The 18036-nt window shown below is 40.5% G+C and overlaps 1 protein-coding gene across 1 annotated transcript in view; it reads right to left on the reverse strand.

Annotated features, from left to right (window-relative positions):
• The window catches only part of FAM65C (family with sequence similarity 65, member C), a 29856-nt gene extending 12892 nt beyond the window's left edge, over positions 1-16964 (reverse strand). The window contains exons 1-10 of the mRNA XM_009867713.1: positions 16864-16964; positions 12725-12871; positions 9466-9544; positions 8713-8736; positions 8533-8586; positions 7707-7856; positions 7003-7066; positions 6557-6600; positions 5767-5892; positions 3524-3669 (exon numbers count right to left, since the gene is read on the reverse strand). Of these exons, the coding sequence (XP_009866015.1) occupies positions 3524-3669; positions 5767-5892; positions 6557-6600; positions 7003-7066; positions 7707-7856; positions 8533-8586; positions 8713-8736; positions 9466-9544; positions 12725-12871; positions 16864-16964 (935 nt within the window). The remainder of the gene's footprint in view (positions 1-3523; positions 3670-5766; positions 5893-6556; positions 6601-7002; positions 7067-7706; positions 7857-8532; positions 8587-8712; positions 8737-9465; positions 9545-12724; positions 12872-16863) is intronic.
• Between the last annotated feature and the right edge of the window lie 1072 nt (positions 16965-18036).

The raw sequence follows: 18036 nt of genomic DNA on the forward strand, positions 1-18036 counted from the left end.
CTAACTGAAGTTCTGAGAAGAGAATACAGGCTTTCTCTTTGTCCTTCATGTGAGAGACAGAATTTAGACTTCTGTTTAGGTTGGCAAAAAAACCCAAAGCCTTCTGCCAAACTGGCCAACAAAGCTGCTCTGCAACAGGCCCAAGCTCATTCACGCTCCTCATGGCATAATCTATAAAGGAGCTGACAGAACCTTTGTTGGAGCCCAGAAGACTAGTGGTCTATTTAAGGAAAATATACATTTAAGAGTGGAACAGTGATCTACATTTGGATTTCTCACAAAGCAGGTCTAGACTGAAAGCTTGCCTCTCAGGGAAGTTTGAGCACATCAGCTGGATTTGTTTAGTTATTTTTAAGTCAAAGAAAAAAGCAGCTGTTGAGTGCTCCATCTTTGAAAACTGAAACACCCTGAGTTATCATCACATAACTTCTCTTTTCTGTAAACAACTTCAGCAAACAGACTGTCAAAGAGAAGCCTGCCAGTTCTATGCAGAAATGCACTGTAGAAAGCACTTGGTAAGATACCAAAACATTTCACAGAGCTTAAACACAGCACATATGCACAGCCAGAGTTTTCTCTTGAAAACTGAAAAATTCCAAGTGGAGATTAACTCCCAAAGAAAATGTGTCACCACTAACCCTGCTCCCAGCTCAGCTGTTGCCAACTCTTAAAAGCTGGTTGATGGTTGTCCCAAATATCACATCACCAAAGGACTCATCTTGCCAATCACAAGCAGCACTCTGAGCCAGCCACAATGCCAGCTACTGCAACAACCAAGTGTCAACATAATTCGAGTTGTATTTTTCCCAGAAGATTTAGTCACAAATACCATTTGCTTTGGAGATTTAAGCTATGAAATATCATAGAACAGGAAGGATTTTTTCCTCATGCAGTCCTTTTGGAAGAATAACTTACATGCATAATTATTATGCACGTTGTTGACAGCAAGGAAAGGTAAGCAAGTAGATCAACCAGAAGTAATTTAAGTGACTCTTAGATGTCATTTGTGTGAGTTAACAAGAAGAGAGTAGAAACAATTTCTTCCAGACTCCACTACAAACGTGCCATCTCTCAGTACAGCACATCAGGGCAAAACCAGATTTTTATACCCAGTTCAGTAAAGAACATCTGCTTCACTGCACAAGTAAAGCTTCTTAAGATGTCAAGCTTGAAGTCAGGCAAAAAGGAACACCTCTTAGGGAAAAAAAAAAAAAAAAAAAGCATTTCTGCAAGCAGAGTATTCTGTGTGCAGTTCTTTCTGCTCTAAAACTGTTCATAGAGCTTTTGATGATTTTACATCTAGACTAAGCCCAAAGCAAGTTTTGGTGGTGTGTGTTTGTTGCAGGGTGAGAGATGATAAAAAGGCAGCAGACCTTGCCAGGGATGTTTGAGCACCTATTTAACTGCCTGTGCCCCTCATCTCACCTTCCTTCTCCAACACAAAGATGGCAAGACAACAGAATTGTCTAATTGGCCTTCATTTAAGAGGGCTGTCATTGTAAGAGCCACTTGATTTTTTTTTCAAATATATAGTGCAACCTTGCACCATCCCCAGTCCACAGTTTTCAATAACTCAACCATGAATGTCTCTGCTTTCAAATTGGAAACCATACGTAACTTGGCGTAACAGAAAGTTTCATAGGGCATACAATGCAAGATCACAGCAAGCTTCTGGAATGAGGCTTTGTTACCCAATTAATCAGTGGCTCAGCTTCTCAAATAGAAAGGAGAGGCCTCAAAAGTCTCAGAGCAGCTGCAGCATCTCACCAAAACTAAACATGAACTGATGCCCATTGTTAGATCTTGGGAGGAAAGTGTCATAACCAACAGGTGCTGGAAAAACTGAGTTTATTTCTCATTGACTCAGAGCAATGTGTGCATTTGAAAATGATTTTCAGATGCTGTTGCCAGGGCCTGTTTTCAGCCCAATTGCATGTACAAGTCAACAGTAAACTTCAAGAATTACAGCATACAAGGAAGACATTCAGAAAATAGTATGTTCATCAATAAAGCTCTTTCCCCAGCCCCAGAAATACAATGTGAAAACTGTTTATCAGCACTTGAGCAGGAACTTCAACAGAAAACCTGGTGTCTTAGAAGATAGTGAATGATGCTTCCAAAGGTAATTAGAAGTAGGAACAGGGTATTAAGACCTGAAAAATCAAGTCTGATGGCAAAATACATTTGATTACCCTAAGGGAGGGAAACTTTTCTCTTACTGAAAGATCTGTTTGGCTTTTGAGTATGCTTGGCAGACCACACATATAACATATACAAGCTTTCTTTAATTTGGGGATAATTTTTTTAAGAAAATAAGAAACCAGCATGGCCAGAGAATAAGAGTTGTGTACGGCTGAGTCACAGGCAAGCCAGGCCTGCAGTGTGCAGTTCCCTGCCCTTTCTAATCTAAACACCGTTCACTTTCCTGAAGAGAGTCTGGATCCACAAGTTATCCCAGAGTGGCCTTTCAAGAAGGACTTTATCACAGTGGCTGCTCAAGCACCTCTTTGCCATGTCAGGCTGGGAAGAACTGAGGACTGCAGGAAGCCATATGCAAAAGTAGAGATGAAGAGTGCCTATCGTTTAACTGGGCACTTCACTAAGTTGGCTGGATTTAACCCCTGGATAACACTAAATGGAAACAGGTTAAAAAGTTTTGATTTGTTGCAGACAAGGCTCTCAGTATTGGCCAACAGTCCCATAAAGCAAAAACAACAGATCTAATTTAAAAAAAAAAAAATCTGTCCTGGTGTCTGGAGTGAGGAAGTTCCAGTGCAGCAACCAAAAAAAGGTGATAATTTCCTTTTAATAACATCAGTAATTCACTACAAAAATAAGTCTCCAGATTTAAATTACAAAACAATTTAACCAAGCACAGGCACCATGAAATTACTCAGCTACTTTAAAAGTGCATGTGGAAGTAAGCTTCCCTGTAGAGCACAAACAGGCCTTGTATCCATAACAATCACAGTGCAAATACGAGGGTGCTGAGTCTGTACGAAAGCTTCGCTTTTAACAAGTTGTGGCCTTGTTATAGTGACTGCCCTAAAATTTCAGCTATAGTTGTTGTTTGGGGGTTTTTTATATTGTGCCTAGAAACTGCTATTTTCAGTTTCATTTCATTGTCTTGAAGATTATCATGCTCTATAGGTGCACGCACATTGCTTGGAGCTAGACTCAAATGCTCCTTCTGAAGAGCAGTAAGTTAAGGAAAAGCTGCTGCCAGTCAGCTCATGCGGCTGCTTGTGGCTCTAGTAACATCAACACAAAGAACTGAAGGTTCATAGTAATCACTTCTGTCCTCTTCCCCCTCCCCTTCCCGAGGAGGGAGCCCAGAGTGGCAGAGATCAGGCACGGTCACTGGGGTTGCTGCGAGGAAGCGTGTGGCTGCTATCTATCCTGCACCTGCTCTGCAAATAGAAAGATGACTAGGATGTTGAATGCTAGTAAACGACACACTTAAGAGCCTTTAATTTATTTCAAATATTTAGATTCTGCTTTTTTCATTTGAAGCTGTACTTACTTCCAGAGGACCTCCAGCTGCAGCTTGATGGTGCCCAGTTCAGTTATATCCACTATGATGGACTGAGGCTTGGTGGTGAAGAAGTTTATGCAGTCACACGTCACAACACCAACGAGAATAGTGGCCAGTCCTCGCAGCTCTGTCACCTGCAGCGATAAGCAAACACATCCATTTTCATCTTAGCAGAAAATCCTAATGCATGTGCACGGAAAGGAGAACGCCTTAGGCTCAGACCTGCTTCTAAGGCTCACAACAAACTTAATGCTGACACACAGTTCCGGGCTCCTCAAGTGTTGAAAAGCAATATCCCCAGAAGGAATATGTCATAGATGGCTGTCAAAGAGGAAAGAAGTTCTATGAGACGGAGAGAGACCGAGTGCTACAGTACTTCTCACAACAGAATTTGCTAGACTACGATTTTAAGAAAACAAAGTCTGAAAATTCGATTCTAGCTCCAGCATACGTACAAGCACTCGTCATTTACAGAACCAGGTCTAGCTTGCCTAAATATTAGGACACTGACATAGAAATAGCTGTTACAGAGAAGTGTGTTATCCTACCTACTCTAGGCCATTTCAGCTCTCAACTGCCTAAAGGACCTGGAAACAACTCTCTGCATCCCCTGTGACCCTTGAATAGTCCAGAGGTCAGCTGTGTATCAAAACCAAACTTGTAGCATCAGTCCTCTCCTCTCACTCAGCAGTTTGTTATCAATGCAGTTACAGGTTTTTGGCACTTTACTTCTTCAGCTACTTGAAAAAAAAAAAAAATCTTAAACATTCACTATATAAAAAAAATATAGTTCCAATTGAAGATCAAATTGTTCTAAGCACAGAATTTTAGCAAAAGTGCCTAAAGTCCACTTCTGTATTTAGTTACGTGCCTACATCTCCTTTAAGAGCTAGAAAAAGTTCTGTTGCTAGGCTCCTCTTGGAACACTCTTTGGCACTTCTCAATTTTTTTTATTTTTTATTTTTAAACCTGCTATGCATTTGTACTGGGCAAAGATTATTAAGTACAAAGTAGAAAGAGCATAAGGGTGTGGAGAACATTAGTCAGTAGACTTCCACAAGCCGACAAAAGGAGTAAAACTGTCATTGTCATACTAAGTATTACAAGTTTTTACAACTATTATGGGAAAATGAGGATCTGAATTAGCCTCTCACCTGACCTTCATTGTGCAGCAGCAGCAAAAAAACCACGTTATAAGCACATTTCCAAAGGTTACGCTGGCAGGAGGCCAAAGAGTCTCTCCTGTGTAACCCAATTCTTGCTGCCAGATAGGAGGGGAACATTGCAATAGCTGCTTTAACACAGCTGCCAGAACCTGAAACCCTGCACTGGCACAGTTTCCTAGTAGAATAGGATCCAACACAGCCTTCAGTCTCGGCTCCTTTTAGGCTGACAGGAGTCATGCTGCAGAGTCCAGCCCATGAAAGATGCCAGACTGCAGTGGAAATGCTGTTTAAGGATTAACTCCACCTGCTAGGTAAGTGCCAGAACCAATGCCAGGGGCAGCTGCCCAGGGTCCAGGAAAACTCCAAGCTTCCCCCAGGGAGTATCCACAATGTCTCATCTACGTATCACCAGCAATTAGCACTGGTCCCTTACTGTTGAAGGTATGGCCTCTTCTGAGGCACTTAAAAAAACCAACCATCACCATACAACAAACAAATCCAACCTGTCAGAACTCTAAATAAAAGATATGAAGTACAGGCAGTTTGTACTAGCATGTAAATGCAAACGGGACATTTGAACTACAGGTTCAAAACACACACATGCAGTGATAGGTTTTCCACACACATACTTCTCTCTTTCAATAGAGAACAGAACTCCAGGTACTTAATATTCCACACGGGTGATATAAATATACATGCACATCTTTTTGTCTCCACATCTCGACTTCAGCCTAGAAAATCCCAGATACTGATCTGGGATTTAAAAAACAAAAAAAGCCAAAACAGAAGAAACCCAAACAAACCACATAACACACCACAAACCATAAAACCAACTACATATACCAGACTCCAGAACATGAGAAAGTAGACATAGTAATACTGTTATGAGTGCCAGGAGCAAAGGAAAAACAGAAGTAGGTGTCTGTTCATTTTCCTACCCATTTTTACATTGTCAGGAAAATAAACTACTTAATGTTGACAAATGCTTGGTAGCCTAATGGGTAAGTAGTATGGCAGAAGACCTGTTAAACCCAATGTTTCCAATCCAACCATTATACACCACACCTTGATTTCAAACTTCTCATGGAGATTGGGTATAAAAATCTTTTCTTCCTCATCCCACGTTTGGCTGTCATCAGTCTCAATCTTGCCTTTCAGCCTCCATTTTTGTCGCCCCAGTCGCACAAACACCTAGAAACCACGAAGAGAAAAAGGATGTCAGGTCAACATATCCCAGAATATTCCCTTCAGTTCTTAGGACTCATGCTGTTCCAGTATCACAGAGGCAAAGCCATCAACACATCATCACAATGCCTTTAGGAACATGGATAAAGCTAGAAAATGTGAGGCAGGTACTCAGGTTGCAGGTTTTAACACCTTAAGTTAATGCTAAATGACACATCCCACCCACGCTAGAAGAATGCAAAACTAGGCTGTGTCGCAAGCACAGCGGTACTGATATACACGGCACATGGGAATTCCTTTGGAGCTTTTAGAAGGGGAGGGCAGCCCAGTGAGACACTTGGAAGCATTCACGTCAGGCCAAGGGCAATCTTCCAAGAAAGAGGCAGGGCAACTTGGAAGACACAGACCTGATGGGTTAGTTGTGAAAGACAATCACTGCCATCTTTTAAACCCTTCCATGACACTCGAATCACATCTTTCCCTCTTCAGTCTCAGAGGGCACAGTAACTAGTGAGTGTGCCAAAACACTGGTCTTGTCAGAGCTGTGCATGATTTTATCATAAGCTGTTTTCCTGCTCCCCTTCTACACACTGCACTCATGCTTCCCTGTTCACCTACTGCAAGCTTAGAGCAGTTAAATAAAGGACAAATGAATTGCTGGATACTGCACCTCATACTGGTCCCCCGGGCAGAGACGTGCAAAGCCCACCAACCCTGCAAAGAGAAGGAAAACTCCTAATACTTGTGGAGTTTCACAATACGCCCCAAAGCCTCAGCTTGCAACAAATAAAGTGACTATCCAGCTAACACCCTCTTGTGCTCAACTCTGTGCAGAAGCTATGCCACCAGCCCAAAACACTCTTAGAATGACAAAGTTTAACTGAGCTGAGGAAAGCAAGCTTGTCAGCTTTTGTACTTGGATACAAAACACCATTGCAGATCTCTTTTACAGTGCCGAAGCAAACAGAATCTTGCCAAAATTCTGTTCGGGGTTTGATGCAGAAAACTAGTGGAAACAAGCGACACTGCATAAATGGACTCTCAGTGGATCAGATCACTACATAGGGAACTCAAAATCAATTGGTGAGTCTTGAAGGAAACAAGAAAGGAACATACCTTTCATCTTCAGGTGAAACTCTCCCAAATGGACCTCCAACGCACCTTCTATAAAGCACATGTCCTAGAAGGAAGGCTGAACAGTCACTATGACTGAAAAGCAGTGCAGAGTAGCTACTTTCTCACACATGCCATTTTCTTAACTTATCTTGAAAGGACACTTGATTCTTTTTTTTTGCCACCCCGCAGAAGAGTGGAACTGCTTCAGCAGTTCCCTGTCAGTTACCTTCCACTGCTTGTTTTGTGAAAATAGCATGGGTTATTCATTACTCAATTCTCACCCCATTTCCTCCAGCAGAAGTAATAATGGACCCCAGTATTAAAGCCAAAATGCAAAGGATTTTTCACTTGTCTTCATGAAGGCATGAAGTCAAGCCAAGTAGGAGCAAAACAAGGGGCACAGAAACCAAATATCTTGCAGTCAAAGCTCTTATCTCACAAGTTTCAGTTCACATTATGTACCTGCATTTCAGTTTTCAATCTACACCATTTACAGGGGAAAAAAAAAAAGCCAGCAGCAAGTCCTACTACATTTTTGCTAAGGAACTGTCAGATTTTCATTACATGCATGAACATTTCCTACCCTGCATTTTAGTTTTCAATCTGCACCATTTACAGGGGAAAAAAAAAAGCCAGCAGCAAGTCCTACTACATTTTTGCTAAGGAACTGTCAGATTTTCATTACATGCATGAACATTTCCTACCTCTGTGCACTCCTGAAAGTTCTTGTAAAGCTCCACTAGGCTCTCTCTTGAGGCTTTGGTGGAAGGAGACAAGGAAAAGGCACGTTTCATGTTAGTGGCCCCATCTCGTAGTCTGCACTGGATACAGTAAGCTTCATAGAGTTCTTCTACCTTTAAGATTTGGAGGTGAGGGAAGAATGAACAAGAATTACCGCCACATAGTTTAATAAGTTCTGGAAAGGAACTCCTGGCAAAAAAAACCAATCAAATCCAATCATCAGGCAGTATTGCAGAGTGCAACAGTTTGTAGATGTTCCTGCAAAAAAGCATGGGATATTGAGAAACAATTCACTCTGCTACTATCAGACTAGAAGATAAGGAGTATAATAACATTTTGTTCTGGGAAAATATACTGGGGAAGCAGGAAATGGATTCCCTTAATATAGTTTAGAACATCTACACCTTCAGCCGTGTCAGAGGAGAGATGTAATTCCCCCAGAAGCAGGTGGCAGACTGTAGGCACGCGGTCTCCAGAACTGCTCATTTGACCTTTGTGAGAAGCTGGGGACAACACTTAAGTCTTCCCACAGCAGCGTCTTCTGAACAAACTGGCAGAGCATGCAAACTGGCTCCATAGGCAAACTCAGGCTGGGTCACACCCAACATCCATTCAAGAAAACAGATAAATAAATGCAAATCTCCTCCAGTAAAAAGAATGGTTACAGCTTTTGGGAAGCACCAAGCATTATTCCCTTTCAGACAAATTATAATTCAAGTATTTTCTATTTAATTAGTTTGCTTATGCAGCAGTGTAAGCCTTCCACATAGAAGACATAAAACCCCTTACCTTGCTGATGTGAAACTCCAGTTTTCTGATGTATCTCTCCACAGTGCGGATTTGCTTTTGAAGAAGGGAGAGAGGGTGACTTGAGAAATTACCTTTTAAATATGCCTTCACGTAACACGGTACACACATCAGACATTTTTCTTTATTTGCCACATTTCACCTCATCCTCAATAGTCTTACCTTATCCAGGTCATAGAAGAAAGCCTGAAAGAGAAATAGCACAGGCTGAAGAGAACACCACACACATTTGCACAAATTAACAATACTTCAAGACTCAAGACACATATCTTAAGATACATTAAATTAAGATGCAATAAGACAGTCCAAGATTTTTAGAAGCAGTTTAATCTTCCATGCATGGTTGGTCAGTGTGTTTTCGCAGATGTTAAAAATGAGACAGTAAGTCTTACCACCACCACTAACAAGGACTTGGACATTGGTCATTGTACACAGGAGTTTCTGAATTATTTTAAAAATCTAGCTATTATTTCCCAAGTGAAAGGCCAAGTTGGACCTGTGAGTTGTCTTTTCATTAGCGCTGTTGCTGAAGGTACTTTTAGGGAGTTGTGAAAATAGAAACTAGGTTACAAGGACACATTCACCAACTATGGAAAGACTATGGTCTTTATCACCAGTTCAGTCCATAGACAGTCAGGTACAGACACTGATCACTGAACAGACACAAGGAGCTAACATCCCAGTAAAGGAAAACTGTTTAAAGAATGCTGCTGGATCTTGAAGATGAGCAATCCAAAGTTTAATTCTCACATCTACAACTAACTTAGTTGGTAAGTTTCTGATTGTGATGCCTTGCTTGGATCTCACCTCAGTGCTTTAACTGGAAAACCCATGAGACTCACAGTTGTGAGAGAGCATCTCCTTTTGTGACTATTTTTCAAGTCATTTAAGTACTTAACATTAAAAGCACCTTACCAATCTGGAGTTCCTTTTTGTATCTTTGTGTCGACCAGAGAGATAATCCAATTCAGCCTGATGTGCTTCCAAGTATTCACTGGAGAGGAAGAAAACCCAGTGTTACATTCTTCTGGTACATTCACTATAACACCTCCTCAAATAATTTCTCAGCAGAAAGTCACAAAACTTCCTTCTGTAAGAGACTTCTCTCATTTTACTCCCTAGAGATGTGAATGGCTACACAGAGACGCACAGGTCAACAGAGGAGAAAGGGTAGTTTCCACAGACAAATGTTTGTCCTAAACGCAAGAGTCACTCCTGTAAGAGCATGTGTACGCAAGGAGTGCCAGCAGATGCTGGTGACTGTTTCCTAACATTTCAAGGTGCTGTACGTTAGGAATCCTCCTGAATTCTTTTTACTCCTCAAGGGTGTGGAACACTACAGAGCAATTCAAGGTCACTCCTCCTGCATAAGATACATGCATGTACATATGCACACACTGCACTCAAACATTGAGTATTTTTGGTTTTCAAGTGAATGACAGGCTTTATCCTGGGAATGTGAGAGAAAACAAGATGACAGAGCTGGAAATGCGACTAAAGGCAAAAGGAAAGAAGGGATGTAGGAGAACAGTAACTTCTAAGACACACACACACACACACAAAACCAAAACCCAGCTCACAGATCTTCTTTCAGATTTCTCTATTACCGTTTATTCCTTCTGGAACACTCACACCACAAAATGAAGCTCATACAAGTACTGCACATGTGAGGAAGGGCACATATCATTTCACATTTTAGCTAATAGAGCCAAACACCACATTTTAGCATGCTAGACAATTTCTTAAGGTAACCATTACTTTTTCCCCGAAACGGGAACCATTTTGCAAGGTGTGAAGCACTTGGTGTCAGTTGGCTTCTATCAAGTTGCTTGCATGTAAGGATTGTCACTCAGGAGTTCCCACAGGGCCTTAAACTATTTCTGCTGAGACCATCTTCTTCCAACTTCACTTTTAACACAAAGCAGAGTTAAGTAACTTTTTCCTCTTACACTTAAAAGGGAAAAAGAGCCATTTGGCAAATACTATATTATAAGACAAAGTCTGAGCAGTCAATATAACTTCACTTTAGGCAGCTACACTTCACATTTGTTTTGATGCATTTCATTTTCTTACTTTTACAAAACCAGTTTCCCCCAATACACTCAGTGGCTCCAGCATTCAGCTCTCTCCTATTTATACTTGCCTATTACCAGCTCAACGCAGAAGTAGTCAAGGCTGGTGACAGAAAAGAGTTCAATTTCCTTTTAGAAGAGCTTCATATCACTCTTAGACCCAAGTACATTAAAAATGCGAGCTTAATGGAGCAGCACGCAGATGGTTAACAGAATGAGGAGTTATTGGAATGGTACCCAGATGGTTAACAGAATAGAGGGTTTTGCTAGAGCTATAAAGAGACAGGCACATAAAACACTCTGTACTAAAAATTCAAGTCGCTTCAGCATTAAGTGGACTTAACCTGCATCTACTTAAAATCTGGACTTGGCATTACTATTTGATACAGTTATTTTCTGTAGGTTACTTTAGTCAATTAGTTAGATACTCTGTTTTGGCAGGAGCCTGATCATATGGCATTCCCTGCAGAACTGGGAACAAATTCAGATCCACTTTATGGTTTCTCCTCCCTAAGCTCTGATAAATTCTAAACTCTACAAAAACGTTTGGTTTCATTATTTGTTTTAAATCTTAATCCACTAATAAGACATTGACTGATACTTTTGGGGCCAAGACTTTATAGTGTTTTATTGGAACAAAAATGTGACACATCTAGTGTGAATTTAAAATGCACTGTAATAATACATTCTATGTTCTTTGCTTGAGAAAACAAACTATAATCAGAATTAATACAGTAGTGAAATTCTGCAGATAGCAACAACATACATGGAAGAAGCATTAGTAGGATGCCAGCAGAAAGAACTACACGATTTACAAATCCAAGAAAAGGTATTCTATCTTCTGATAATAGTTTCAGGGTGCAAATGAAGTTTCTATGATATCAGGCTAAACCCATCAACTGCAATGATTTTAAGATGTGTATTTTTATGTAATAAGATTTGAGGGCTCAGTTAAAGGGTGATTAGTTTCAGTCACTGATGGAGGCAAACAGCGCTCACCAACACTTCCTCTCTGGTCTTTAATATCAAGAGGGCAAGCTCACCTATATTTTATTTACCATTTCAGCATTGAATCGTAAGAATGTTTCTATGAGGTAACCGACAGCTTCCTCAAAGCCAGAATCCCCTAAATTCAGATTGTCAGCCCATCCTTTGATCTCCACTATGTCTGCTGCATACACTCAACATCTGCCAGATGGGGACACTGGAAAAATTGGTCTTAAGCCTTTTCATTCAAGTCTGTACCGACACAACATTGACTGTGCAGTCAACCATAACCAAGACTGAAATGGTGCTACATTTAAAGCAAGGTAATGCTATTTACATTGCTATAAGAAGATGGGAATTGTGCTACAGCTCCCTTCCATCACTTCATGTCAGCTGAAGTTCTCAGGTGGATCTGCTTAGACCTTTCCCTTACAAGTCACCCACAAATAAGAGTACTTTTGAACTCCAGAGTTCAATTCTATTAACAGAAAGGGGAGGGAAACAAACCAAAAACAGCCAAACAAAGAGACAACCCTCCCTAGAATTTCTAGCTCTTGACTTCATGTTCTCTAATCAGCCCAGGGATAATAGAAATGGTTTATGAACCAGCCTCCCCACTGAGTCTTTGCAGGGCACACCCTTGCTTTCAGACTTGGTTTTAAGTCAGCTTTTTGAGTCAAAGCAAACTCCACACAGCTCCCCTTCCAGAAACTTTCTGCCAATCACTCCACCCAGGTCTGGCTGCCCCACGCCTATCCAAGTCTCTCCTTGATCTGCAGAGTTCCTGCCTGCACCCTGCATGCTCCAAAAACCTCTCTTGCTCAAGAGAGCTCAGTTGCTCCCCAAGAGATGGAGAACCTCGGCACAGAGCTCTGGCTGTCACAGACTTTTCAGCGAAGTGTGACAAACCAGGAACAAACAAAAACACCAGAGCACTTTGCTTGCAAACAGACTGTCTGGTAGTGAATGAAACTTGTTTTGCAAGGTCCCAAGCCAGTGTCTGGGAAAATCACTACATGTGTTTATAGATGCCAGACAGAGTCAGAGAACAGCAACACACAGACTTAAGCAGCATGACTAGGTAAGGCAAATTGCAGTACTTAACAAGTCCTTACTTAAGTCCTTTCTTCAAAGCTTCAAAAACTTTCTTCACCTGCAGTGGCTTTGGATCCCAGACGACTGCCCCCTTCTGCAGAGAATTATAAGCCTTGGGGGATTTCAGTGACATTCTTGACCTCACTGAACTTCTGCTGAGAGATTTTCTGTAGAAAGAGAAAAGAAATATGGGAAAGTGACAAAACCCATCACCTGGGAGAAGAGAAATGCCTAAGCCACAAAGCTTCCAGGCTACAAGTTATATGTCAAAACCTGTATAATTTTACTCAAAAGAATAAAGCTCTTGGACACCCGGAGAACACTTTCACAGATTACATCAAAAGTTAAGGCCCAGCCCTAAATACCTAGTGCAGAAAAGCTGCAAGGTTTTTTTTTTTTATTTCAGCAATAATAACTTCAATCAGAAATAGCTCTTTCTCCAAGCTAGATGCAGGCTTTAAGAAGCCTAGCGATTCTCTTTTATCCTTTTCAAATAAAGAAAAAAACGTGCAGGTCCCCCTTCCTTTGAGAAGGTGTGGGAGGCACTGTGCAAGAGAAATAGAAAAGCTCATTTTCCTAACAGGCTAATAACAAGTTAATGCTCATAGTGCCAGCCATTGTCTTAGCAGACACATGTGGCAGGTCGCTATACCCCCGCTTATGTGCACGGGCACACCAGCTGTTGGGCCACCTACAGCACTAGCCAGGCCAGCCACGCCACAGGACAAGGACATCCCCATTCTGACTCTCACTTGCAATTCAGGAAAACAATACAAACTTTCGATCTGCTCAAGGTTTAACTGATAAAGCTGACAGAAAAAGCCTTTAGAAATGGCTATTCCTTTGCCTGCGTTCACCATGCCTTTAAGTCATGGTTTACAGTCCTTCTATGTTTTAGAAAAGCAAGTTACCAAGCCCAGATTTCATACAAGATAGAATTATCAAGTTGATTTTTAGTGTCAAACACCTTAGTTACTTTTAAAAGCAACTACAAAATGAAAATGAAATAATATTTCTAATAAAAGTTCCCCACAGTGGATTTTTTTATGCTAACCTGAAGAGCTAGAATCCCCCAAGCCCTTAGCTAAACACATTAGTTATCCAACCCATTTAAACCAGAAAACGAGCTCTCTGCAAACAATTCTTTCACGTTGTCAGATACCTGGCTTACCTCTGCCTGTGTACTCCTCTTAGTTATTTTTATATAATTTTGTCAACACTCCCTGTAAGTCAAACCTTTAAAACAACAGTACCCAAAGAATTGTCCCATCTCACCAAACCAACCAGGTGCTCTCAGGGAGGCTTTCCACCTTCTTTATATTCACTATCCTAAATTCAGCTCACCTGGAGAAATTGTGAACTTAACAGGCTTAATACTTAGCCACTGTCTGTTTTAAGTTCTAGGCATGTGACTGAAGGTCTAAGGAGATTACTGAGCTTGGTGATTAAATCCTAGGCCCAGCACACCTGAGAGCTGTCAGCAGTCCTATTATAGAAACCTTTGAGTAACTATTTTAATTGTCCTGGTACTAAATTTCTACTTAACTCCATTTATAACATATATTCTGCAAAAAAACCCCAATAAAATTAGGTGTTGCCAAACGTTACTGGATATTTAATTTCTTCACTCCAATTATTATCTCAGGTTTTTATAATAGCTTAATGTATTAATTAACCAAACCACTCAGAGCTGACATTACCCATAATGAGGAACATAACTGTTCAATTAGAAACTTACAGTAATACTGTTTTCTTTCATTATATAATCTTTGAGTATTCCATGCAAAGTGAGAGGGTTTCAACAGGAATAACACTTGAAGGACCAGTCTAGCCAACCAGAATGGTTGAAAAGTCTCCTTGAAGGATCATCACTTAAAATTTTTTCATGCAAAGAAGGAAAAGCATCCAGTTCCATGCTTTAGATGAGTAGTCCAATTAGCAAGATATCATATGGAATATACAAGATAATTCTATCTTTTGAAATTAAAAAGCCCAAATTAATCCTGGATTTTGTTTATTTTTGCAAATGAAAGGACTACATTCAGAGTTTTGGACTGTAAATCCTAAATTGAGGAAATTACTTCCCTTCAGTTCGAGTGCAGCATCTAAGCACCGCATATGGACAGGCTGGGATTTAAAACTCACCGTTTTCCTCGATATCTCCTGCTGACTGATGTAGCCCATGCATACTCAGTGCATTGATGGTACAAATCCCATTTCCATACATTTCATAGAAAAGTTAAGTGGCTGACATGGGCCTTTAGGGACAGTAGCTAAAAGCTACACGCTATGTTACTGCTTTCCCTTGTGAACTTAATAATTTAAGTATCAGATTTCCCACTTTGTAGATAACAGTAGTAATATTTACTTCCCGTAGAGACCATTGTGAAGAAAAAGGAAATAGTGTGTCTGACTGAGAGTCTCAAAAGGAAGTTGGTAAAGAAATGCAAAACTATATTTAGCATCTGCTTAAGAATCTCCATGTGGACCTGATTTGTGTGTCATCCTTTGGATAGACCTTGCACAGGGCCCCTGCAATCTCCTGCTGTGTTTTGCAACAGTGCCTGAGGGAGAGATAAGTTAGGAAAGGGTGATTAAAAAATTTCTCCACTGTGCTGGGAAAGGCTCTCGGGTGTTCACTGAGCTGTAACTGAGTATTTAGCACGTGAATTTTCCTCGTTGCAGGAATTTCTGAACAAACCGTCAATCTAAACACTTAAATAATGGAAAGCAACATCAGAAAAAATGCATAAAGAGAGGCATTTGGTTATAAAACCTTTGCAGCTACAAGTAACAGAATAATCTTGAGAGATACTTGAATTCTTCTGTTTGTAGCATTCTCACCCTGCTGGACTGTGTCTTCGCTGGAGAAACAGCTGTTCAACACTTTTCCTGGTAGATTCTTTCCCTGTTAGAACTCCCAATGTGTACTTGAGCTCAAGTCTGCTTAAATAATTCATTGACAGTGTTTTTCTCAAGATCTTAGTGATTGGTATGATTTCTGATATCCCATCTTTGCTGAGTGTAATATTATTTTTCAGCTCCAACAACAAATTAATTTATTCAAATATGAAGAGTTATTGATTACATCACAATCACACTGGAATTTAATTTTTGCTCATACTTTATCATGCTGCACTTAACTAAAAGGTTAATTCAGTCATTTGGTTCTTTGAAAAGATATGACACAAATCAGGTATTTCACTGATACACAATAGGATTTTTTTGAGTACAATACTTTTAAGTGCATACTTTCCGATACATCTATATGATGCCACTAAATGATTCACTTTGTTATTATTCTAGCATGTATTGGCAGTCAGAGATTATATTAATTTCCCATTTATACATCGTATCTTCCAAAAGCACTCGACAGGCTGCATGGGGATCACTAAACTCAGAAACAGAAGAGCACTTGTAGTAGAAAAGCTGCACAGCCACCTACACAGTGCAATGCTACACAACAACTTATGATAAGCACAAAGAGAAAAACAGTGCAGGATGGTTTAGCAATTACAGAGCTCGACTGAAGACTGGACTGCAACCTTGGCTCTACTATAGACTTGTTACTGAGAACAGTGAATTTGCAGCAGCTTCCTCAGGCTGTCTGTATTCCTCCCTCTCATTCGTGGCATCACCTGAAAGCAGCCCTCCCTCTCCTGTAATGCTCTCAGAGAAATTGAGTTGGGTCTCGTTACATATTTTGCCACCATCCCAATCTTTTTTAAAGTCTATGAGATTTTTAATTAGTGTAACTATTCAGAAGGGTGGCAGCCCTTCCTGCTTTTTTATTGAGTTGAGTCTCGTTACATATTTTGCCACTATCCCGATCTTTTTTTAAAGTCTATGAGATTTTTAATTAGTGTAACTATTCAGAAGGGTGGCAGCCCTTCCTGCTTTTTTCTAGAAGAAATGTACACTGTTAACAGTCTGATACATAACCTCTGAAATCAAACCATTTCTGAAGTGCAGCGTGTATAGAAGTCAGTATGGTGTGAAGTATAGCTATTTATCAGTGAACTGTGACAACACTCAATAGTTTTAAGATAAAAATTAAGGAACAACTACACAGAGATGCCTTAGGTTGAAAATCACATTGACAAAGCTAATGTCTGTTGCCCAAAACTCACCAGGTTGCTTTTCTTTTTGTGTTACTTACGCTAATTTTCTGCTTTGCACAGTGCTGAATCCAGTGAAGGAACAACTCCTGCTGATACCACCCCCATCACCAGGAGAGATGAATGTGAGTTTGACCGACATGATTGCCAGTCAGTAAGTCTGTCGGCTTCTGAAATAAACAAAAAACCAGATGAGTCAAAGCCTTGTTGGCAGTTCCGGCTTGTGCTGCTGCAATGCTGAGCTGCATGGAAGTGGAAAGTCAGAACAACAGACAGTAGATTAAATAGAAAAAAGACTTGTCTGCTATACACATTTCCTCTGTTGCCATCCGCAATGCAATTAATAAGGAACTGAATAGTCTTAAACGAAATCTCTCATGCCCTCTTCAATTTCTGATTGATTTTACAAACTCATTATATGAAAGCCAGAATAGCCTCAATTCACAGGCTCTCCACATTTCTGATTTTTGAAAAACCCTTTAATTGTCCCACTGCTTAGGGAGTTCAGGCCAACCAGTGTATTTCCAAATCCATACAGATGCCAGAATAATACTTAAACTCCAGACTTAGTCAGGTCCAAAAAGCAGTTCCCTGCATCTGTGCAGAGCCACAGTGAAGTCAATGGCAAGACTGGCTGAGTGTGGTACTTAAGCCCAAGGCAGAAGTTTGGTTTCAAGAGTAAATTTCAAGTTCATGCTCCTCCTCTGGCAAGATTTCTCTCTTGGATTGCTCTCTTCTGTTTTCCATCAGTCAAACTCTTTCGCTTTCTGGAGAATTGTGTTCTCTGCCATATGTCTATAGAATCCAAGTTACAATATAAGTAACAGACATATCCTTCAAAGCAGCTGTAGAAAATCACTCGGACAGTTCATATACAGAAAAATTCTCTTCCTTTCTCCCCACAACTGAGTAAAACAAAAAGCTGGAGGATCTATTTGTAGAGAGAAGTACAAACTCCAGTAAAGACCTCTACATGCTCCACGCAGAAGTTTGTCCTACCTTACAGAAGGTGTTCTGAAGAACAGCAAGTTCTTTATCTATCAGAGCAAGTACTGGAAAGAGACATCCACACTGAACCCTGTGCCTGGCATTACCCCACCAGCATGGTGGCTACAATTAGTCTGACTAGAAGCCCAGAAACATCAAGGTGAGACTGTTCTCCTGGCTTTGCCACTCATTCAGAGAGCAATTTAACTCAGCGCTCTTCCAGACTA

Source organism: Apaloderma vittatum, unplaced genomic scaffold (genome assembly GCF_000703405.1).
Source record: "Apaloderma vittatum isolate BGI_N311 unplaced genomic scaffold, ASM70340v1 scaffold38344, whole genome shotgun sequence".
NCBI classification, from domain to species: Eukaryota; Metazoa; Chordata; class Aves; order Trogoniformes; family Trogonidae; genus Apaloderma; species Apaloderma vittatum.